The sequence below is a fragment of the Hydractinia symbiolongicarpus genome, chromosome 9 (genome assembly GCF_029227915.1).
Source record: "Hydractinia symbiolongicarpus strain clone_291-10 chromosome 9, HSymV2.1, whole genome shotgun sequence".
Taxonomy (NCBI): Eukaryota; Metazoa; Cnidaria; class Hydrozoa; order Anthoathecata; family Hydractiniidae; genus Hydractinia; species Hydractinia symbiolongicarpus.
Genome location: NC_079883.1, coordinates 13819063 through 13842527, shown reverse-complemented (window position 1 = coordinate 13842527; position 23465 = coordinate 13819063). Strand labels below are relative to the sequence as shown.

Here is a 23465-nt window from a genome sequence, read left to right as displayed (position 1 = left end):
GTCTATCTCGAACAAAATTTTTGATACCTTCTTGCGAGTTCGAGATAGAGAGATTTCACTGTATATTCCACATAAAAAAACAAAGTAAAAATACACCTTCCCCGAATTTATTTTCTTTGATGTGCCGCAGCTCTTTCTCAACTTTTTTAAAGAAAATGAATGTAATTTTCGAAATCCTCACATAAAAATTGATAAATCGTGAAATTTTCATATTCATACATCAAACAAACAACCTGCCACAACAGTTTTTATAATTTCGTACTTAATAACCTTCGCTCGAAGATGAGGCTTATTAGTACAAGTCGAAAATTAAAAAGGCTTTGACCGTAACAATGATGCCACTAAAACAGCACTTTCCAATGTCGGATTAACTTGAAATTTATGCATTAACCATTTTACTGATGCTGAAAATGATGTTAAGGTCAAAACATCAAAATTCCAAAATTTTAAAAAAACACCGTATTGTGTTTGACAAACGGATGTTTCCTCAAAATTTAGGAGATTTTTAGGAAATTTCACAAAAAATCTTGAAATTGTAGGATTGTTTGAATTATTTCGGAGGCCTTTATTTGAACTGTTTACCACTACCTTCACGTGAAACTTTTGTTTTATCCATCTGTATTGGTTGCAAGTCTTTATGCAACATGATTTGATTTTTAATTTGGATTTTTAATGCAGTGATGTTTTGGATAATTATTTTTTCAAATTAAATTAAATATTAAGTATAATAATAACTAAGTTAACTAAAATCATTCTTAAAAAGTTCGCGGTCTTAAAACCTTGCAAATAATTTTTAACACATTGTTATACATTTAAACTTGTTTGTCGCAACAAAATAAGCAGGGTTTAGATATTTAATGAAGTCGAAGTTTTAGAAAACTGTTAACTTAAGAAAATCCAAGAAGTTCACCGTAAAAATCTCTATGATAATAGCCGTATTTTGTTTGTCTATCGGCAAGAAAACCGTCGTGCAAATTACACAGCTTGTAATTTAAAGACAGGCAACACTGGATTTTTCCACGGTTTAACCATTAGTCTATATTAAGAATACTCGATATTCCGTACCTAAGCCTAAGATGGTAGCTGCGAATAGCGGTGGGTAAATCCGCTTGGATTTCCCCAACGGATAAGTTGCCGTAGATTTTACGACTAATAATAATGTAATAATACTTTGTAGTCACTATTTTTTCAAAGATAGCAAACAGCAAAGTAAATATTTTTGAACTCCTTGATACTATTCGCTTCTTTTTTGAAAACACAGACAACATTTACAAGCTCAATCTATATAAATCTTTGTAAGACATATATTATACAACAACAAATACCTAAAAATCCGCTATTTTTCTCGCAATTTGTATAGCTGGTTAAACAAAACGTGATATTTCGTTTCATAATTAAGAAACTTTTCTCATACTACATCTTGTCTTCGATTGCGGCTGGTGCCTTTGACATCTGCAAGATGATGAAAATTCTGATTTTAGTTGCTTTTCTGGCAGTATATTCAAATGCTGGTAAGAAATCCTGATCATTATTTATACTAAAAACGCTTAAGAACTTTTCCATAACTTTTAAATGAAGAGATTTAATAGCTTAAAAACAACTTTTAATTTTTGTTGTGCCTCAAACTTGTATAACTTGATAATACTCAGTTTAATTTATTTTTTACGAACGTTTTAGTCCCCAGATACTATCGTTGACAACGTTTGGTTTTTATTTTCACCAGTAACAATTCCTTTTTTAAGAACGTTGGTTTCTAGAAAAGTACATGGCTAAATAATGCTCGATACCTTTTCTATCAAAATTTTAAAATGGCTAAATCTTGTTATAGATTTCTTTCTAAAATTTGTCAATAAAACGTTAGTGTCAAGTGACTTAATAAGGACCAGTCTTTTTTTTTAAAGTTTGACTTTTATTTTATGACAACAGCCAAATATTGCAATATTTCGTTCTTCGTAAATAAAATATTCATTCATTTCTTCCACTTAGAGCTGTGCCGTGATAATTCTAAAAACTGTGATTTTTGGAAGAAAACTTTAAACTTTTGCTCACGCAGCGATGCGTATGATTTTTGCAAGAAAACATGCGGCGGCTGCACCGGAGTGCTAACAACAAAAACACCGAAAAAAACTACAACGACAATATCAACAAAAAAAGCAGCAACGGATTTACCTCCCCTACCCGGCTCCTGTGGAATATCAACTGTGCAACAAAGTAGAATCATACATGGCGTTGATGCCAAACCTGGTGCATGGCCTTGGATTATATCTCTACAGAAATTTCTTCAACATCAATGTGGAGGCACGCTTCTTACGCCTAAATGGGTAAGATTGTTTTTTTCCTTCACAATAATTTATAACCTCTTGGGCTGCATCACCAAGCTTTCAGATTAGCCTTTTGGAACGTTTTAAACTTTATAATTTATTTTTTCTTTTTTTAATTCTTGTAAAATCTCGAGAGATTTTTTTCAAAAATGTTTGAGATCCTTTATATTTACAAAATATTTGGGTCATTTTGGGTGTTCACACACATATTTTCAAACAATCAATAATGTACAAAGTTTAACAGTAGTAAAAGTTACCAGATTAACTAACTGATTGTATAAATGCAATAAAGCTGATATGATGTTATTAATCTGGGGACTGTACCGCATTATGAACAAACTCTCTTTGATATCTAACAAATACCGGCTGTTTCCCTAGACAGTAGACTGAATTCTTCTAGAGATGATGTGGTGTGACAAGCTTTCAGATGATCTTCATTGGCTGTACAATTAGATAATGTTGATTTCTTATCTGTTAAAGGAGTTTGTTATATTGGTACAATTTGTACATTATTGATTGCTTGAAAATGGGTGTGTGAACACCTGAAACGTAGCAAACAATGTAGTTTTTCTTATCACTTACTTTCTCTGCGATTCTTTATCATCGTACTTGTGTCACGTCAAGAACTCTCTCGCAAACAATGTAGTTTTTCCTATCACTTTACTTTCTGTGATTCTTCATCATCGTACTTGAGTCATGCTAAGACATTTAGCAAAACTTGTAATAGCGGAGAATCTGATAAATCCACCACAGAGCAACCTTTCGTTTCAAGTGTTAGCCCTCAATAAAAATACAAAAAAACGACATTTTATGCCTTAGATGTATTTTAAAGAAAACGAGCAAACCATCCTTATAACCATTTGGTCAAAATCTCAAGAAATAATCTTTAATTTCCCTTTCGCCTTATCAGCATATGATTTTCTACTTTGATTTTCACATATTTTTAGATCCTAACCGCCAGCCACTGCGTTCACAATTACACTACTAGAAATAAAGGTTTTTGGAGTGTAAAGGTTGGAGCACATAATATTGCCAAGAACGAAGCAACTGCAAAGAGAAAGTCGATAAAACGAGTTATAATGCATCCGGACTACCACAAAAGATCATTAAAAGCAGATATTGCTTTGATTGAGCTGAACGTTCCAACACAATTTAATTCGAGAGTATCAGTTGCTTGTCTACCACCAAGAGATGTTGATCCACCAATTGGCAAAGAATGTTATCTTTCAGGTAATTTTATCTATACTGAGGAGTAGGCTAAGCTAAATGCAAATTTTAACTTCAATTTTGCAAAACATATTATATAGCTATTTTTAAATGTACTGACTTATCGACTTAAAAACGAAAAGAATTACGGGTTTCTTGTCTAGAATCTGCTATAGTAACTTTGTGTATTGAGCATAAAATATATTTTTTCCCGCTAAAGAAAAATAGAAACATTTACTACGGAGTACGCCACTAACGACTCACTAAAACAAGAGAAATGAGCAGTATCTTAAAATGTTGGATGGATATGTCTGTATTTTGCTAAGTTCTGCAAAGAGTACAAAACAAGTCATACTTAACAAGAAAGAATCTATACGAATAGTTAAGTTTGCAACTCTTTGGGTAGAAAAGACAACAATTACAATATACTGGTTTTGCAAGATTTTTTTTCAGATTGTGATTAACCATTCCACCTTTATCAATTCTACCTTTAAAAATAAAAAATGTTCATTCTGCCTAAAATTGCAGCTCTGTTTCTAATAGTTGTTCTTTTCTGCATTACGAAAGGAAAGGTTACGTTGTTATGTTTGTAAATTCATATGAAAGTTATAAAGATCGACCAATTTGTGTTGATTCTGAGGATGGGTTTTATAGAAAGAGAGAGCAATTTCTTTTCTTTTAGCCACTGGCGTAAAAAAATATCTAAAATAAAAACGTGTTTTTATTTTTAAAACAAATACTGTTAATAACTTAAGCGAATCACCAAGATTTATCTAAACAAGGCATTTTTACAAGAGTTTTCTTATTTAAATATAGGCTGGGGTAGCATCAAACATCCAGGTGGCTGGCATCACACGCTTCAACAAACACGACTTCCTATAGTACCCTCAATGGAATGCAAGAAACCAGACGTTGTTTGTGTCGGTAATGGATTTAAAAATCAACCAGACGGACGGCAGCAACCAAACGCATGCCGTGGTGATTCTGGAGGTCCATTAGTGTGTCAGCAATCCGATGGAAGGTGGCAATTGGAAGGTGTTGCGAGTTATGTGTATACATATTGTAAATATTATACGGCTTACACACCCGTTAATAAGTTTATGAATTGGATTAATTCATATATAAGAAATTAACTTATTAACTGAAGGTTATAATACATGAAAATGTTTGCTAATTGTGTTCATTTTTCTTCACCCTTTTCATGTTTAAGTCAAGGTTTCTTTATGCAATACTTTTTTATCTGGCCGTTAGAAAATACCTGTTAGTAAGAAAAATCCAAATATATTGAATTTTATGTGACTCATCTTACTATAGCTTTGTTACTTGTCATTAAACAAGTAATTGAATAACAAACAAAAACTTACAAAGAAACAAATAAACAAACAAAAAAAACACATAAAAATTAAGATAACTTTCCAAAAAAAAGTTGCAAATAAATACGTGGTTTTTCTCTTCCTGGTGGCTTCTTCACAAAATGAGACGTATATAGTTCTGCATGAAAAGTGATGACTTTAAAGTGATGAAATTCGTACTTGGCAGTACAAGTGTATAATCAGTTTAAGTCATTTTTATAGTTCCCTAGCGATCTACTGGTCACTTCAGTATTAAAAAGGTGTCACAGAAGACTGTTCCAAGTCTTTCCTATCGTTTGTAATCCTAAACAAAATTTAATTGGCATATGTAGCAGCATAAATTTTTGGTAAATATGTTGGTTGAAAGGGTTCAGGTAACTGGTTTAGTTATTCTCTCACCTGGTTGTTAAAAGATATAATTTTTTTTAAGTTTAACAATTTATGACGATCATTGAGGAGGTATATTTTGCGTCAATGGACAAAAAGATGGAAATTCGTTTTACTTTCTATGAACGAAAGGCGCAATAAATGACGAAAGAAAGTTGCCTTCTTTTCTGGCAATCTTTTTTTTAAAAAAATAAACCATTTATTAATTAAATAATATGACTCTCATTATCAGGCAAAATTCGTGTTACACAATCGTTGATAAAGACATTGTTAGATGCAAATTTCTTGAAAAAAAAGCCCTTCCCATTCTCAATGTTGTGGATAATCCAGACTTGCATTTGACAGAGGTTCTAAGTTCACAACTTTTAGTTGTGGAGGACGGAGTTACAAACTCTTATTTTATGTGAATTTCTGATTTGTCTCAAAATTTATTTCGACGATTGCAATTGTATTAGATTTTTATAATTTTGTAGCTTTTAAACATTAAAAACTAAACCGAGTTGACATAACGTCTGTGTGCCTGCAGGGCGTTTTTGCTGCTTCTTAAAGCAATATTCAGCTGTGCCATCCAAATTTTCCTCTCAAACGATTGCCCAAATGTGAGACATTTTTCAGCTAGTTGGTGACCATTCATTCCAGTGGCTTGAATTGACAAATCATCAAGTTTTATTCGAGGCGCTTGTGCGTCTGATCGTTTTCTTGATTTATCTGTAGTATCATAAGCGTACCTGCCAGCGCGTTTTCTAAGCAATTTATTTCTTTGTGGTATCCTTTCAAACGTCAAGGTAGATTTCTTATCAACATTCTTGTGAGCTGTTTTACCAAACAGTTTTGAATGTGAATTTTTCAATTGCACAACAGTATCTTGAGCTTCGCTTTGACATTGTAAGCCATTCGAATGCAATGTCTTCGAAAATTCACGAATATTTTCCTTTCGTTCAAGCGACTGTCTCATTGGTAATAACTTTTCAGATAAAAATTGGAAAGAATTATAACCATCTACAGATAATGGATTCCCAATGTAAGCCTTGTTTACTGTCATTGAATTAATGGACGTTGCCATGGTACCTTTATTGCTTTCACTGTTTAAAGCCACTCGATCTTTTGCTAAGCGGTACCATTTTAGAAGTCTTGCTTGTGTATATTGAGTTATATCATTCTTTGTGTTCTCTTTAAATTGAGTGACGAGTAAAAGTTTCCAGCATTTAATTCGGCGATACTTCGCTGCATAGTTAACAGGTGTGTTACCATATCCGTCCCGTTTTATTATGCATGTAGGACTTTGGTGCGTAAATAATTTCAGACAATGGAAGCTACCTTCCTGCGCAGCTTGATGCACTGGACTTTTAAGCGCTTCTGGGTTTGATTGTTGCGTGCACCATTGTCTTGATGGATGCACGCCAACAGCGTCCTCACACCTGTGAAAAAATGAGGGAAAGAAACAATGCGATTTGTATATAAAACAAACTCAGAGCTTCGTGGCTTTCAGGTGTCAAGAAGGTAAAAGAAGTTAACTTATGATGTACTTTATGCATATACATTGTCTAAAGAGATGCGAGATCTCCTCAGGAAAGAAATGATCTAGAATGTTCTTTGAAGATGATACTATTAATGATAAATGATCTCAACTCATAAAAGCTCTGTAACATGAAAAATTTAAACGTCACAAAGGTTTATTCCCTCAGTAGGTGGAGTCAATTTATTCTGTGTGGTAATCAATACTTTTAAATGTTTGAAACTTGCCTGTTTGTCAGTCCAAAATTTTCGACAGCCAGTGTTTTCGCCTGCCTAAATTTTTCCTAGAATTTGACCCAATAAGGCGTTCTCTTTCTACCTGAGATAAGATACATTTCGCGAGTATTATTTTTCGCAGATGAACGGTAGTTTGGAAATTATTTTGCGGGCTTACAATTTCACGAATTAGCTCAAATTTCGAAATGCGGGAAAAGTATTATTAATTTCTAATTAAAAGGTTTCTCCATTTTTCATTTTAAAAAATATTACAACACATCCCCGGTAATTAGAACCTCGTGTTACATTTACATTGCCAGTAACTCAAACCTCCAGTTTCCGTAAGAAAGTATATAAAAGTTTAAGGGAAATTTAAAAACAGTTCGAGTTACTGAAAGTTTCAGTCAATGGGCGCTCAATTTCCTAGGTGTTTTAATCTGGATTTTACAGTACTTCTAAGTAGATAGTACAGCTCCATTAACATGTATTTTTGCATATAGAAGCTGTAACTTTTTAGCATAAAGCACTTATAAAAAATATTATTTAGAATAATTAAACTTTCATGTACGTACGCTTTAAACGATTCTTTGTTAAAATTTGGAAGATAGTCTCACATATTTTACCTGTGATATTACTAATGCCCACTCTGCCCTCTCTGGTGGCTGCAGGCCTGTAAATCGACAGGCTTCCTGTTGTGAAGAATTTTAAGGCCAAAGTCAAGAGTCACGTTTTAAAATATGCCAAAAAAATGTCCTTATGCAAATAAAAATTCGAGTTAAACCTAAAGATTTTACTTTTCTAAATAACATGCAGTGGGAACGAATTTTATCTTCAATATCAACAAGTCAACAGCTGCAATTTTTAACACTATAAATGGTAACAACAATGAAGTGCCAATATTATCAAAATAGGACTTTACTGGATGAAAAAAATAGGCGTATTTTATTTTCATAAAATATAAATACTAACCTTACACCTTGTAGCATTGTGTGGTACGCCAATTTAGCCAAGTCTTTATGGGCGGCAATAAAGAGCGCCACACGTGATAAATAACGATTATAATGAGGACTTTCGTGATAGTTAGGAATGTAATCCAATGTTTTGACGATGTCTCCTTTTAAGGCTGCTGTTATGAGGTTGGACGTTCCTTCCAGTAATTGTAAGTTAATGATTTCACCTTTTTCGATTCCATAGTACTTCACAATATGCATATCGTATAACTCTACGTCACCTTTGAAGAGCCGAAAAACGCTGACTGGTATTCCCAATCTGTTCTGCAAAGTAGTTCGAATATCACCAATCTTTAGAACTCTGGAGTAATCCTTGATTTCAACTGAAGTTGATAAAAACCTCACATTTACTTTTAAGTTCCCCAATGTTTTTTCAAAACATTTACACTTTATGGTGGAGCCAGAAACAATTCCTGCGTCGCTTATCAATAGTCCCGGATGCAGTAACACATCAGCATAATATAGCTGTAATAGAGTTTCTGTTAAAACATAAGGAGAAGATAAAAACGGTTCAAAGTTTATCAACCTTTTTATACGCGGAATCACAGTATCTGTTGTGTCGTGTGGTTTTACATCCAGTTTATACCGTTGATCTTTAAATAAAATATTAACGCGCATTTTGGCGTAATCAATTTGTAAGTCGATTTCTTAACACGTGACTTTTACCTTTGATCGATTTCATAAACATATCTTCAGATCAGCTATCGTTTTTTTTAATTGCATAAAAAAAAATACTTGTGTCGGTAAAGTTTTCTAATAAAAGCTATATATTCTAGCTTTATTTTTATTTCATCTTTCTATCTCCCAAGCGTTAATTAAAAACAAATCTCAACTCACTTTACTATTTGCTTCTTATAATTACAAAAATGCAACAAGCAATCAAAAAAAGAATGAACAAGAATCTAACAAGTTAATTCCAAATATTGGACCGACAGATAAAACATCTATGTAAAACCAAAATGTGGGCTGGATTCATATCAACATTTATTTATTTTTAGAGATTATACATGGTTTTGTAATAAAAAGAAATCTTCTTAAAGTACCCTAAAGATAACTTAAAATCCATTCCAACTGTGCAATGCATAGATTTGAAAACACGCATATAGTCGACTAGTTTCAAACAAGAAAATTGGCGGCAAAATCCCGTTTTAATATACTTCAATGCTAGTCGGGGCGCTGAGTTAATTTATTTTGGGAAATTTAGGAGAACTTCTGATATTCACACAGCACAATCGTATATATAAAAGCATTTAAAAAACATTTACTGGCCTTCTTGAATTTTCTTGCTTGTCCTATTTTTAGAAATGACGTCACAGCATAAAAAAGCTAACAGCCACAACTATAAAACCCCACAGAAAACATATTGCCGTGAGCATTTTTTGTCGAAATGTAAAACAAAATGGGACTCAATAACGCCGAAGTTACTTTCGGCTCCGTAATTATGATATTAATGCGCATAAATCTTGTCACCAAACCTCTGTATGAGAAAATATCGAATATTTGACAGGAAATACACTAACTAATTTATTATCTAACATATACTTAAAAACCAAGAATATTAATGTTAATCTGAAAATAAAGTTTCTTCATCTTCTGTGTCATCCTCACTTTCGTCATCAGAACTATCGACTTCAACATCATTTTCGAGAATTATCTCGTCGTTGTCTGATCCTTGATCAACACAGTTACAGGAGCATAAATCTGTGCAAGGCAAATCGTACGAGCTACAAACACAAGTTTCTTTGGCGCAAGATGATGACTTACGGCAAGAGCAAGAAACCATTTCCAATAGAGCATCTGGTGCAGGTCGTCTTAATAGCCAAATGATCTCTAGTTTCTCACCGTTGACATTCCATCCATGTCCATTTGGGCTTGGTAGGTTTGGATTTGCAACCAAAGAATTTCGAACTATCGCTTTGATATATGAAACTCTTTTACAATGATTTAGTAGTGCATCTCGAGTTGGAGGAAGCTGTTGCGGCTCAGGTGTAGGTTTACACGAACAGAACTTTTTGTAGCGTGCGTCATCTGTGTTAGTTGCACTGACTCCATATAATTTGCAAACAAATTGCTCAATGTGTGGAAAGAGGTCAACATCAAATGTCGCAGATTTACCTAGCTTGGCAAACACATTTTGAAATATTTCGTTAGCTTTCAATAAGTTGTATGGCTTCACTTTCCCTATGCCGTGAAATGCACTTGTGAAGTCATTACCTGTAAAAGCATGGAAAGCTGGAAGAGCCTCTGCAATTGCGGGACCAACAGCATCTCGAATTTTGGTCACACTTAAGATTCGTTTCCGTCCACCCGAACCGATCTGTAGATAAATGTTGATTCCAATTTTATTTTCAAAATGTACAGCATATATGACAATGTCACTGTCCACGGTTACGATGCATGCATTATCAACGCCAGTCACGCTTGCGTGGTTGCAACAGAGAAATACCTTGGTGTCTGCCTCTTCTTGGTGGTTTTCTAAGGATGATTCTTCTTCACAACATACACGACCGTTGACGACATATATTTTGAAAAATTTTGACAAACAATTGAAGTAAATTTCACGACGATCTAGTAGACCTACAAATCGACTTTCATTGGACCAGTCGTTTAATAAAAACTGAGTGATTTCTTTTTTGTTTTCGTCGTTGCGCATGTACTTCTTCAACTGAGATGGCTTCTTTTGATCTCTTCGTTCGATGCGTACTCGGAGTGTTCCATCTGCGGTACGTCTGCTTCTCTCATAGCCTTTCACAGAATTCTGGAAGTACTGGTCAGTAACGAAGTAGATGATTTGAGACTTACACCGCAAGATTCTCTTTAAAAGAAACTCTGATTATATATATATAATGTCCTGACATATCGAAGTTATAGTTGTCTGTTTCCGTTTGTGAGGTTGAGGTATCGAGCTCACAATAGATGTAATTAATTGACTTAACTTTGGTGGAATGATAGTACTTTCGGATAGTATGCTTCTTTCTGTCGGTGGCCAAATAGGATATGTGAACGGCATGTTTCTGATCTCTTCTCTTATTATTTCAGCTGCTATTTTGATAATTTCAATGTCAGTATCACGTTGCTTTTGGCTTTCACGATCAATAAGATTCCGTCGCCGTACATCAATTATAAGCCCCTTAGGTATTTTTTCAGAAAAAATAAATGTCCCTCCATACCGAGGTTGCCAAACTCCGATATCATCGGTGAAATGTTCCGTAACATATTTCAACATAGTTCGATCGGTGATACCGCCCTTTACGGAATGCTTGTTATAAATGTCAACCAAATCCTTCAGTAGTAGCACTTCGCATTTATTTAGAGCATGTAGCTCAACAAAGTCGAAAGTATGCTGCAATGCCTCTTTGTCTACTTGAGTGATTGCAGAAGGTGTTTTAACGGGCTTGGTGAAAGCTCGATAGCATGTTACATGATATCGCAATTCAAGTGCAACTATTCCCGTCCAATCGCGACCAGAAATATATCCTATCAACTCATCATTTGCCCCATTTTGTAGGGCTGCAGTCTGTAGCGTGAGAGCAGAACTTTCCGTTATACACTTGCTGAGTTTTTCGTAGCCACTACCTGTTGTACTCGTTTTTCTTTTTTGGCAGATACAGCACTCATCTTGCTTGGCAAGTGATTGACCTTAAATAAGATCAGTCAGACATTAGAAAAGTCACAAGAAATATAAAAGTCAGAATAGCCTGTTTGTGCACGATTACAACATAAAATTATAAAATTAAGATAAATATTTACCTGTTCTGCCTCTCTTTCTCTGTGACATTCGGATAGTTGAAGTTGGTTGTTGTTCTTCTATGTCGTTAACATCTCCCGTTTCATCGTCGCTTGCTTCAGCTTTTTCTTTTTTCTTTTGTATGGTAGCTAATGTTTTTGGGTGGACATACGCATCTAAACATTTCTGATGAAATTTCAAATCGGAAAGATCGCCGCTCACTAAATCAGTGACATTTTCATCATTTCGAATTTCACTATAAAAAACGGAAGTATAGCGCTGTTACAATAAAGTCATGAAAACCATAAATTAAAAAATAAAACAATATAATCAAACTTGCAACATACCTTGCTATTTTCACTTTTTCGGCTGATTTTTCTGTGAATGCTCTTAACTTTGTTTCTTTCTTGTAATTGTTGTTGTGTATAATACATTTCACTTCTTGCTTACTTTTTTTAGCTGGAGATAGAACGAGTTTCATCGGTTTCTTTGAGCTCATTTTCGATAAATTTTCTTTCGCACATTCATTGCAACCTGTTTTTTATCCCTCCTCCAGCTGTAGAAACTCCCGCGTTACCACATTTAGCTCACGAATAAGAACACGGGGGTTTGTGTTGTTTGTTCAAATGTAACATATTTAGTTTCGAAAGAACAAAAATCTAAACTATCTGCTTTTACAAAAGCATTATATATTTAAAAAAAAGAATGAAATATTGAAAATTGATAACAACAGGTAATAAAATGTATTGTTAATGAATTCATTTTACATTCACCCCCGTGAAATTATTCGATCGGAAATAAAAGAATGTTTTGCAACATTCGATTTCATAAAAATATGGCGGTGAAGGACCGAAGAAAAACATCGTTCATACATGTTTGTATTTTTTGTTTTTGGAATATATGCAAGTAGAATTAAGAAGGCCAGTAAGTAAAATCGTTTATACTAAGTATTTATGTATCATCTGGTGAAGTTTTTGTAAGTTCCCCCGAATTTGCACGAACTCGTTTATTTTTCAGAACTCAGCGCCCTGACTATGCGTTTAAAAAAGAACTACATTAAAAACTAAAATTTTCAGCAGAAAAACTTCGGCGGAAAAACTTTCGGACACAATTTTTTGTTTGCAATTTTTTATTTGCAATTCAGCGGAAAAATTTTCGGACAAGATTTATAAAGCCAAAAAATGTATGGGTAAGTCTTTTAAAGAATTTTAACCAAATTTTAAAAGTAATGGTTACGGGTAATGACACAAAAGAAGGCTAAAAGCATTTAAAGGGTACACATATTCTATCAAGATATAAAGGTTTTCAGGATCCAACTTTATAAATGAGCCTCAGCAAAGTGAAAATAACGAAAATTGTAAGTTCAAAACTGCAGTTTTTATTGATTTCCTGATTACCCTTTACATAATTTCTATGCACTAAAAATTAAAAAAAAAAAAAATTTTTCGACAAAAAACTTTCGGCATAGACAAATTTCGGACGAAGAAATTTCGGACAAAAAAAAAATCCGAAAGTTTCTCCGTCTAAAAATTTTCGTTTCTAATGTATTCAATTTAAAGCAAAAAACGTTTGTTATGAAGTTATAGCGCGTACGTTTTTTGATAAGAAAAACACATTTTGTACTTTTTTACTTTAAATCATTGTCTGTAAACCAATTTTTCGAAATGTGCATTAAGCCCGTATTATTTCATACGCTAATTGCTGTCTGTAACACGTTTCTTTGGAGGAATATATATTGATTAAGACCTTCTCCATTTTTAAAATATTCTTGGAAAGTGCTTAGAAAGTACAGTTGATCAAAATTAAGGAATTTTAAATACTTAATTAAAAATAAGAAACTTAATAAAACACAACAACAACAAAATATATTAGTTTCGAAAGTTGTACATTTTGACATATTTAATCAATTTATTTCAAATTTTTACGTCATAAGGTTGTTGTAAAAGCGCCAAGATATACGCGCTTTGTACCCACTATCTTTCGGTGAATTTAATCTCATGAATTGTAAACAAAATGTATTTGCTATCCATGACAAATTTAATGGTTTGTCGAGACGCTATGTGATAATGATACAGTAATTCCACTATATATTATTGAGACTAGGTGACCAATTTCGAAGTTCATCTGCACACGTAATTACAAAGGCTATCTCCATACTATATTCACACAATTTGAACTGAGTGGACTTAGGGATTTTAGCTCACTGTTGAGTTATTTTGTAAACAAATACATGCAATAATTTATTGGAAGAGTAACATGTCTAATCTACTCCGGGTGATAAAAATAAATCAACAATTCCCTCATTTTTTGGTTCTACGTACAACACTTGAACGAGCTGTTCGTAATTTTGTATATTCATTTAGTTACGGGCAGAGTACCAATTCATTTTAGCCACAATGTTGCATGGGATTTCGAGACCACCTTGGATAAGTGGGGTTTTTCAACTCAATTGAATGGTTTTTTTAATGGTTTTTGTCATTTTTTTATTTTTTATTTCGTTAATTTTGTTTATTTTTCCTATTTTCAGAAATATTGACAATCAAAAATTCTCAAAACTTAGTCAATTCGCGAAATTAAATCCTCCGGAAAAACTATTTTCACAACATTTCGCGATTGCCAATAATTATACGTTTAAGATAGCCAAAAACTGAAGGCATATCTACACAAGACTAAGTTCAGACAATGCAGTGGTGTTAATTAAACTTTAAGCTAATAGAAAAAGCACACATCAGAATGTTTCACCTAAGCTGAGCTATATGCTCAGCATATGCTTAAAAAAACAACTTATCTGAGCCTCAAGGTGCTTATAAACGTTATGCTAATATAAAACACCAACATGTATTACAGTAAAATCAGCGGATTATACAGATAAAAAAAAACAGGACCAAAAATGTTCTGGTCTTGATGAAGTAACAACACTTACAGTTAAAAATATACATACCACTCTCTCTCTTTTCAAGTAAATACTTTAAATATGGAAATTAAAAACATAAAAAAATATAAATTGTTAAAAACTATTATATTAAATTTATAAAAATAACACCATAAAAGCCGTGGAAAATTTATATAATAAATGAACCGGTCGTAGAGGCCTTGTTTTTTATTCCATAGAAAACTACAATAAACTATAATAAAAACCCATTTCCATTAAAACAACAAAAAAATTACCACAAAAAGTGAATAAACGGTTCGGTTCACCATCTAAAGTGGACTGGTACTGAGGCTTGTTTATTGTGAAAGCCACACGTCTTTCTAAATATTTTTAAGATCCAAGACATCCAATTCTTGTCCTAAAAGTTTCATCGAAAAGCTCAAAATTATCGGTCGTAAAAAAATTACAGCGCGTAAAATATTGCCATTCGTAATTTATAATGCCATGCTTTAAAAAACGCATCAAAAATATTGATTATTTTCTTTCTTGTTATCTTTTCCTTACTTGTTGTCGTCAGAAGTTCTTTAATTAGTATTAAAATAGCTGATTGACCTGAGTAGAAACGAAATTGGAACAGTTCAGTGAGAAAGTAGTTGTGAAATTCATAAACATTTCTAGACAGGTTGAAAAAAATTAATGGTAGATTATAAAGTTTATTAGGGAAAGCTTTAAGCCCAGGGTAAAAGCTTTTGCCAATCAGGTAACTAACTGCCAATATCTAAAGGTTTTCGAAAAGCATTTTTCCCCACCCACTTATCTTTCTTGAGATTGCGTGAACAAAAATACCCCCATTCTTACTACTGATTTCACAAAATCCACCCAACTTTACTCTATCCATATGAATAAAATATAATTACAAAAAATAATCTAGTAATCAATAGTAATATGTATAATTAAAAATAACTTTAGGAAAAAAATAACAAAAAAATATGTCCATGAAAAAAGAGGTTTCTTTTCCATTTCAAGAATCTTTTAAAGCTTTCAAAACAAAACGGATTTTCTCGTGAAAAATACCAACAGTCTTTTTCGGCAATGTTTCAATATCTTCACCCAAAAAATCCAACACCAAAGCATTATTACTGCCAACCTTTTGTTGGTCGTTATAGGGCCAAAACAGCAAGCACGTGCTCAGCATGGCACAACTATTGAACAAACTCACATTTACACTTGTTTGAACTAAACTTTTCTTTTTCTTCTTCTTCTTAACGCTGGACTGCTTTGATGGTAACGATTTCCCAGCGACAAAGAATTCCTCAAAAAGCCATTCGGAGAACTGCGTCATTTTCACCAATTCTTCTTCAGGCAAGGCAGAAAGTGCTGTTTGTACAACTTGGAAAACCTTTGTTTTGGTAACAGAATCAACCAAGCTACCTTCTTTATAGCTCAAGTTAATCTTCTCGTTGGAAACGGAAGTTTGTACACCGGCAAATTTTCCATTTTTTATCAAATCTATCACGTGATTTATTCCGTTTGTTAAAATGCTTTCTTCGGTGCAATCCGTGTTTGGTGTAGCGGACAACCAATTTTCCCAATCCTCTTTCAAGCTCAGAAGTTTCTGGGACTCTTCGCTGTTGGATTTTAGTTTGATGGAAACTTTTGGATTGACACTCATTGTTATTGCAGGCGAATTTTCAGGTTTTCGAAGGACAAAATATCCCTTCATTTGACCTACAATTTAAATATTTCGTTACAAGCCTCAACATTAATGCACACAAACGTTCTAGAAAAATCGGATAGAGGATTACTTTTGTTGGTAAGCCCTTTTAAATCGCACAAAAGTAATGCAACCTACTTAAAACAAACATCGCGCAATATTTCATTTTATGCTAAATTTTTCTCTTATTAATCTTTTTTGACTAGTACTACACGGACGTACAAGCTGGTAATGCGGAACTTTAGGGAAGACAATTTTTGTGGTACGTATTTTTTAGCGCTTACGATGTCTGAAATAAAAACTCTTGCGGGCAAATTTGTCGATTTAAACGTTATTTTGTTTTAATAAAAGATAAGCATTTTAATTTTGCATGTCAAATAATTCCCTTAAAAAAAGTGACAACAAGAAAAAAGTAAATGTCAAGTACACCACCTTAAGATCGTTGTAATCCTTGTTTTCCAGAATATCAAATGTTGTTGTATTTTGATAGATCTTAAAAAGATTGCAGTACCAATTTTTGCAAATTATCAACTTTCGTCTACTTTTGCTGTGGAAATAAATCTTTGCAAAATAACTCTTTTAAACTAAATTGATTTTGGCTATATACAATTATCATAGTGTGAAGGGTGGGTTGTAGATAACATGTCATTTCTAGTGGACTCTTATCTTAACAACGCCCCTATTCCCCAAAAACCTAATTTCTCAGGCATAGTTATGAAGTTGGTGGTTAAAAATAAAATGCAGTAAATCTCCTTAGCAATCTCCAAAATATTAAAAAAAGGAAATTTTAATTTTGTTCCTAGGATTTAGATTAGATACAACAGTTATCTAATCCTTTAAATCTTAATCACTAGCCTGTGCAGCAATTACATCAAATTTAAATTCCACCACACACCCTAAAGCAATTGCCAATAATTTCAATTTACAGTCCAATGATATGATTAAAAAATCTTTGATATCTTTTGGACTATTAGTTGCCCGAAACAAAACCATGAATACATTAGTTAGTTTTTAAAAACTTACGTGAAGGGGATTCTGTTGTCACATCAAACATGGTCTTCCAAATCATGCTGACAGATATCCATCTTGTTGGCAGCACATCATCAGACAGCAGAATCAAATCTTTTTCTTTGTAATAACCACTAACAATTCCAAAATGGCCACAGCAGTGTTGTTGTGGAGCTTCTCTTATGTAGTAACAGACAATAACATTATCTTGTGACATAGTTGATGCTTTAACAGCTTGCCTATAATGTAGAAATATAATGTTGTTTATAATATACCAATATATTCTAGATTAGTACACATCAATTAAGTGATAAATGTCATGTATTATGAATAACCCAGGGTTCGAATTATAGCAGGTTACAATTTGCAATTTGTGAATTGAAATGCCGTTGTAGCGATTCATTCTACAAAGAAAATGTTAAAATTGCGAATTCTATTTCTTCATCAATCATTTGTTTCAACTATTTATATAATAGTTATGCAACAAAATAACCATTATCAAAGGATCAATGACAAGTGGCCTACAACGGCCCCAGACCGAATTACAAAGAAAGTTTTTTCTCTACTGTCAGCATAATTTTTGCAAATTGACTACTACATATTTCTAATTCAAGCCCTGTAACTTAAAAAGTTCGATCAAGCAAAAAGCCTAAACATCAAGACAGTTTTTACTATAATAAAAGAACATATAATCTAAAGTGGCCCAAGCTTATAGCTGACACACAAACAACTTAAGTTATTTTGTATGTTTATGTTTTTATTATCATGAAAAATGAATTCTTATCATGAAAAATGATTATTACCAAACTGAACATTAAACATGTAAACAGTAACAAGATTCATAAGGTTACATACCTGAAACATTCCATTCCTGCTGCTGCAGTAACGGAACTTACAACGTCCACCTCAAGGTCACAATTTCTTGCAGCATATGCAAACTCTTGAAATACAGATTCATTATTTAGTTCAATGGTGCCACTAAAATTCTTCTTAATATTTAAAGCACTAAGAACAATGCTTAAAGAAGGCAACATTTCCTTGTCAGATTGACCACTAGCATGGTGTTGTGAAAGTGTGTAGTAAATATTCATGCCTTTGTGATTAACTGCTTTTGCAAACAGTTTCCGCCCTGCCACTAAGTTAAAATGAACACCAAAACTTTCAGCACTTTCATCAGAATGTAAACTGCACACTTTAAAGTGTTCCACTCCATTATCTTTATTGTGTTTTGCTGAGTAATCATTATTTTCATTTTGTGAATCATTTAGAACATATGAAACATTGTTACTCACAGATTTTCGAATTTCTATATCCTCTCCTGCTTGATCTTCTGTTTCATATAAAGATTTCTTGTCTAAATCTGGTATGCTGGAGTAGACCTTTTCAATAATTCCTTCATTCTTTGTTTTTGCATCTTTGTGAAGGGATGCAAATTCACTATTAAGGTTTTTGCTAACTTCATTGTTGCATTTGTCTGTATTGTCTACATCTCTTTTATCAAAAGTAAAGATTTCTGCATTTGATTCTTCTTGTTCTGACTCATCAAGTAAATCTAATGCTTTCAGAAGGTCACGTTCTGTCAAAACAGCATAATCTTCTAAAAGTGAGTCGTCAAAACGCCCTTTAACAAATGGCGAAGGCTCCTCTAAGATCTGACCCAATGTGGGCTGGAAAGCATTAGCAGGGGTATCATTCATGATTACATTGCACTTTAAGTATACTATATATCTAACAGAAAACAGACTGGTGACTGCTATTATTATAGAGATATACATATTACATATAAATATATAACTTCAATAAAATTAATTAGAAAAATTTAGTTAAATTTTAACTCCAGTTCCTCTTGAATCTTATACTACCCAACAAATCTTTATTAGCCATTTTAAACCATGCGAGTCCAACGTTTTTACCTACAGAAAAGTATGTGCATGTCTATTGTTTTTGAAAAAAATGAAAACAACTACAGTACCGCCTGAATGTAACTTTACATGTACGCTAGTTTTACAACCTAGTGTAACGATCTCATGTCGACATAAAGAACCTTTGCATATCTTTTGTTTTACACACTAGCTTAATTGCTTTTTATTGTTATCCCCATGCGTGAGTCATAACAATAAGATTTGATGAGTCCTTGTTGTCACATGTAAAATGCATGGTATTGTTTAAAAGTGTTAGAGATCGCAAAGGCTATTTAAATATATTATTTTAGAAAAATAAAGAAACATAACACATTAAAATTAAATCATTAAGTTAATTTTGTGTTTTTGAAATCCAAAGGTCTTAATACAGTACAGTCTGAATGTAATCTACCGCGGACGTGAAACTCGCATGAATAGTTACACAGAACAATAACATTGTGATTTTTCAGAGACGATCAAAGTGTTGAAAGAAATTAATTCATCAAAAGCTTCCGGTATTGACGATCTCCCAGCTTTACTTATAAAGGATGCAGCTGAGGAACTAGCAGCACCGCTATCATTTTTGATTAATCACAGTTTCAAATCTGGCATTTTTCCAACGATCGAAAAGACTGCCAAAGTAACACCTATATACAAGTCAGAAGCAAAACATTTGTTCTCAAATTATCGTCCAATATCCGTCCTCAACGTGATATCGAAAGTAGTTGAAAAAATTGCCTCTGATCAACTATCACAGTACTTTGAATCGAACGGCCTCTTCAGTCCTTATCAATATGGCTTCCGTAAGAAAAGATCCACACAGCATGCTGTTACCAACCTAGTCAACCATATACGTAATAACATGGACAAAGGAAACAAGACTGGAGTACTTTATATGGACTTTTCTAAAGCATTTGACACCGTACACCATCCATGTTTACTTCACAAATTACCATACTACGGTATAACAGAGAATGAGCTATCATGGATAAGTGACTATTTATTCAATAGATCCCAATTAGTAAATTTTGAAGGTACCAGTTCTAGAACGGAGAGTATCACTCATGGTGTTCCACAGGGATCCATTCTTGGCCCTCTTTTGTTCATCATTCTTCTGAATGATTTGCATTTTCGATTAAAGAACTGCTCTATTTTGAAATACGCTGATGACACAGTGTTGTACTACTCTCATAAAAACGAACGTCACATTGTATCCGTTATTAACAAAGAAGCTGATGTTGTACAATCCTGGATTAGAGATAATTGTCTTATTCTCAACATGAAAAAAGGAAAAACGGAATTTGTTATGTATGGAAATAGATTGTCAAATGTGGATGATTGTAATGTTGAAATTTTATCTACTACCATCAGCCAGTCTGCTACTTACGAATATCTTGGTATAACGTTAGATTCTCATCTGAACCTGAACGAACACTACAGCAAGGTGTATAAGAAGATTTGCTCTCGTATATACTTATTGAAGAAATTACGACATCAGATTTCTCCTGTGGTAGCTAATTCCATATATAACGCGTTGATCAAACCAATATTTCACTACTGTTATCCTGTATATTGTAACCAAAGTAATTCTTGGAAAATGAAATTTGAAGGACTTCATAATCGTGCTAACACTATCATTCATAATACTGGAGAACATTCGATTTCTATTGAAAACGAACGTAAAAGAAAAGCTGTCACAGATGTTTTCAAGATTCTCCATAAAATTGATAACGTTAGCAATATTCAATACGAGCTGGTGAATCATAATATCAACACGAGAGGTAACAAGTCGCAGATAAGATTACCAAAAGTTAGAACAGAAGCTGGCCGAAAGACTACGAGCTACTATGGTGCACGGTTGTTCAATGCACTGGGCTTGGATGTGCGGAATGAAAAATCTTTTGTGAATTTTAAACGGTATATTTCTAAGCACGAATGGTAATATATATTCATATGTGACACAAGGGATTTTTCATTTCGTGCATCCAGGTTCGGTGTATTGAGCAATTGTGCACCATACGCCTCTTTTGAAACAGTATCATTGTGTATGATGATGTCTGAACTTGTGCTTTCTTAGTAGTCTGTCATAGCATTTCACCTCAGTTGGTGTTTTAACAATTCTGATGCCTCTTTTTGACTCAGTGTCTGAAAATTTTATTTATTTATTTGATTATTTTGACACATTTTAATATATATATAGTCACACATTCACACTTACGACCAACTATGCCATTCTCCTTCACAGTGACTTATCCTGATACGTGCCTACTTGCTTACTCATCACTCGTCTTTATCCAAGAGTGCTACACTTACTAACTATGCCTCTTCGAAACCAAAATTTTTATAGTATTTTTAGCTTTTACTTTCATTTATTTTTGTACAGGTCCTGCATTGATACCAGATATGTATATATTCTGACGTAGTCAACCTGTGTAAATATGAATAATAATAATAATAGCTTTTGTTTTTTTAAGAAAATAATTGCCTCGCTGATAAACAATGACCCCACGTGATCGATTGTTTAATCACAATAGGTTGCAAGATCAATTTTAGCAATCTATTTTGCGCGAACTTTTTTGAAATTTTTTAATTGCAGTAAGTAAGCGTTTTTTAGATCGCATTATAAAAGTTTATAAACGAAAAGCGGCGATAGAAATGTTTTCTAAGATCACATTTAAAAGTTTAAGAATGAAAAACGGCGATAGAAATGCTCTTTTAGATCGCATTTTAAATGTTTATAAACAAAAAGCGGGATTTAAAAGTTGTAAACAACAATGCTTCTTGTATGTTTGTTAAATTAAATCCGCTGGAATCTTTTTAAGTAATTAAATCAACTATACATTCTCGCGCAATGTATTATAAAACTTTGCGAAAGATTTTTATTATTTAATTACTTCACGCTAATACTTAGGAAAAAGCTTATCAAAACATATACACAATGCATCTCGCTATTACAAGAAATATAATTGCACCGATATTTCTTCGCAAGTGCATTGTTTTTTAACACGCAAATATAAATTCGCAAAACCCTTAAGGGATTTAATTATAACAAAAGACAAACGACTGCCGTCCTCCACGCAAAGGTGTGATATTAGCGTGTACGCAGTAGATTACATTTAGACTGTACTGTATTTTAAAATGCTAAAATGCTAATGCTGTTACTTTTTAAAACTTCTAGTAATATTTTTTTAACATCGAAATTATCATTTTTTAAGATACAAAACTTTTAAAAGTTCTTTTATAAAAAGCAACGTTTAACAACGCAAACGGAAAAACCCTATTTTGAGGACTTTTCCCTTCAAAATATGAATTAAATTTCGCTCTCGAACCTTTAAAATGCGACCTAACAAAGCTTTTCTATCGCCGTTCTTCGTTCTTAAATTTTTAAAATGCGACCGAAAAAGGAATTCTATCACCACAACCAAGCTTTGCTATCGCCATTCTTTGTTCCTAAATTTTTAAAACGCGATCTAAAAAAAAGGATTTCTATCACATTCATAAACGGATGTTTGAACATTGCTGTTCGCGAGTAAAAACAAAAGATACTTAAATAATTTATTTTCTTTTGTTGATCTCTTGATGGAGTAATTAAATACAACAATGGGACACATACACTTCACATGAGCTAATTAAATTTTGCGAACAAGATAGAACTCCATTGTTTTCAACATGCAAAAATAGCTTATGTATTTAACAATAAGTTAACAAAAACAACGAAAGTTCTGATGCTTCCAAAAGCTTATGCCAAGGTGATAACTATCTTGTACATTTGAAGTTACATTCGGGTGGTACTGTATGTCACATGATTAAGTGGTCTATAGCTATATTAGTTTGTGTCTTAAACAATAGGCATGCGCATGCATGCACACAGGCAAGAAATTAAAAGAACAGAATGCAACGATTGAAGAAATCAAGTTAAAAAAAACTTACTTTTTTAAAATAAATTAAAACCTGATCTTAAAAAAAGAGAATGATAGTAAAGGAAAACCAATTCCAGCTCAAATCTATAAATAAAAAAGAAATAGTTAATTTTGTTATGTGGTCCCTCTTTTATTGCCTGTTAAGATGTGCGTGCATATTTACACAGAATTCTTTGTAAACATTTGCACATCATCTAGCTATAGCTAGCCTACACGCTACATAGATATATACATAAAAATCAACTTTGTCAATAAAAAACAAAACAATAAAACTCTCCAAAAGTAGACAAGAATATTTCTGGGGCAATATGAAAGC

General features: G+C 33.0%; 4 protein-coding genes across 5 annotated transcripts; 1 reads left to right on the top strand and 3 right to left on the bottom strand.

Annotated features, from left to right (window-relative positions):
- The first annotated feature begins 1381 nt into the window (after nt 1–1381).
- On the top strand, nt 1382–4701 carry LOC130657341 (chymotrypsin-like elastase family member 2A). Its single transcript, XM_057460321.1, has 4 exons — nt 1382–1511; nt 1987–2321; nt 3269–3551; nt 4344–4701. The coding sequence occupies exons 1-4, from the start codon at nt 1460–1462 to the stop codon at nt 4658–4660; spliced, it is 987 nt and encodes a 328-aa protein (XP_057316304.1). The 5' UTR covers nt 1382–1459; the 3' UTR covers nt 4661–4701.
- Nucleotides 4702–4726: 25 nt separating this feature from the next.
- Nucleotides 4727–8734, bottom strand: LOC130657339 (protein ANKUB1-like). The gene is made up of 2 exons (XM_057460320.1): nt 7967–8734; nt 4727–6684 (listed from the first exon to the last, which is right to left on the bottom strand). Exons 1-2 carry the CDS (start codon nt 8623–8625, stop codon nt 5757–5759), a joined length of 1587 nt encoding a protein of 528 aa, XP_057316303.1. The 5' UTR covers nt 8626–8734; the 3' UTR covers nt 4727–5756.
- A 530-nt stretch (nt 8735–9264) lies between these two features.
- Nucleotides 9265–12233, bottom strand: LOC130657229 (uncharacterized). Its single transcript, XM_057460204.1, has 3 exons — nt 12082–12233; nt 11758–11990; nt 9265–11646 (listed from the first exon to the last, which is right to left on the bottom strand). Exons 1-3 carry the CDS (start codon nt 12231–12233, stop codon nt 10841–10843), a joined length of 1191 nt encoding a protein of 396 aa, XP_057316187.1. The 3' UTR covers nt 9265–10840.
- Nucleotides 12234–14558: 2325 nt separating this feature from the next.
- On the bottom strand, nt 14559–23354 carry LOC130657052 (uncharacterized). Of its 2 annotated transcripts, XM_057460014.1 has the most exons (4): nt 23160–23354; nt 18184–19056; nt 17344–17567; nt 14559–16334 (listed from the first exon to the last, which is right to left on the bottom strand). In XM_057460014.1, the coding sequence occupies exons 2-4, from the start codon at nt 19023–19025 to the stop codon at nt 15628–15630; spliced, it is 1773 nt and encodes a 590-aa protein (XP_057315997.1). In that variant the 5' UTR covers nt 19026–19056; nt 23160–23354; the 3' UTR covers nt 14559–15627. The 2 variants fall into 2 exon arrangements, with proteins under 2 accessions (XP_057315997.1, XP_057315996.1); XM_057460013.1 differs by lacking the exon at nt 23160–23354 and having other exon boundaries at nt 18184–19508.
- Nucleotides 23355–23465: the final 111 nt, after the last annotated feature.

What these genes read in the sequence shown, in the direction of transcription:
- LOC130657339 (XM_057460320.1), bottom strand. Translation starts at nt 8,625, where the DNA reads ATGCGCGTTAATATTTTATTTAAAGATCAACGGTATAAACTGGATGTA. An exon ending in ACAATGCTACAAGGTGTAAG is followed by an intron (nt 6,685 to 7,966) that starts GTTAGTATTTAT and finishes ATTTTTTCACAG; the next exon opens with GTGTGAGGACGCTGTTGGCG.
- LOC130657229 (XM_057460204.1), bottom strand. Translation starts at nt 12,233, where the DNA reads ATGAGCTCAAAGAAACCGATGAAACTCGTTCTATCTCCAGCTAAAAAA. An exon ending in GAAAAAGTGAAAATAGCAAG is followed by an intron (nt 11,991 to 12,081) that starts GTATGTTGCAAG and finishes CGTTTTTTATAG; the next exon opens with TGAAATTCGAAATGATGAAA. An exon ending in GAGAAAGAGAGGCAGAACAG is followed by an intron (nt 11,647 to 11,757) that starts GTAAATATTTAT and finishes ATCTTATTTAAG; the next exon opens with GTCAATCACTTGCCAAGCAA.
- LOC130657052 (XM_057460013.1), bottom strand. Translation starts at nt 19,103, where the DNA reads ATGTATATCTCTATAATAATAGCAGTCACCAGTCTGTTTTCTGTTAGA. An exon ending in GCAGGAATGGAATGTTTCAG is followed by an intron (nt 17,568 to 18,183) that starts GTATGTAACCTT and finishes TCTACATTATAG; the next exon opens with GCAAGCTGTTAAAGCATCAA. An exon ending in GACAACAGAATCCCCTTCAC is followed by an intron (nt 16,335 to 17,343) that starts GTAAGTTTTTAA and finishes TTTAAATTGTAG; the next exon opens with GTCAAATGAAGGGATATTTT.
- LOC130657341 (XM_057460321.1), top strand. Translation starts at nt 1,460, where the DNA reads ATGATGAAAATTCTGATTTTAGTTGCTTTTCTGGCAGTATATTCAAAT. An exon ending in GGCAGTATATTCAAATGCTG is followed by an intron (nt 1,512 to 1,986) that starts GTAAGAAATCCT and finishes TCTTCCACTTAG; the next exon opens with AGCTGTGCCGTGATAATTCT. An exon ending in CAAAGAATGTTATCTTTCAG is followed by an intron (nt 3,552 to 4,343) that starts GTAATTTTATCT and finishes ATTTAAATATAG; the next exon opens with GCTGGGGTAGCATCAAACAT.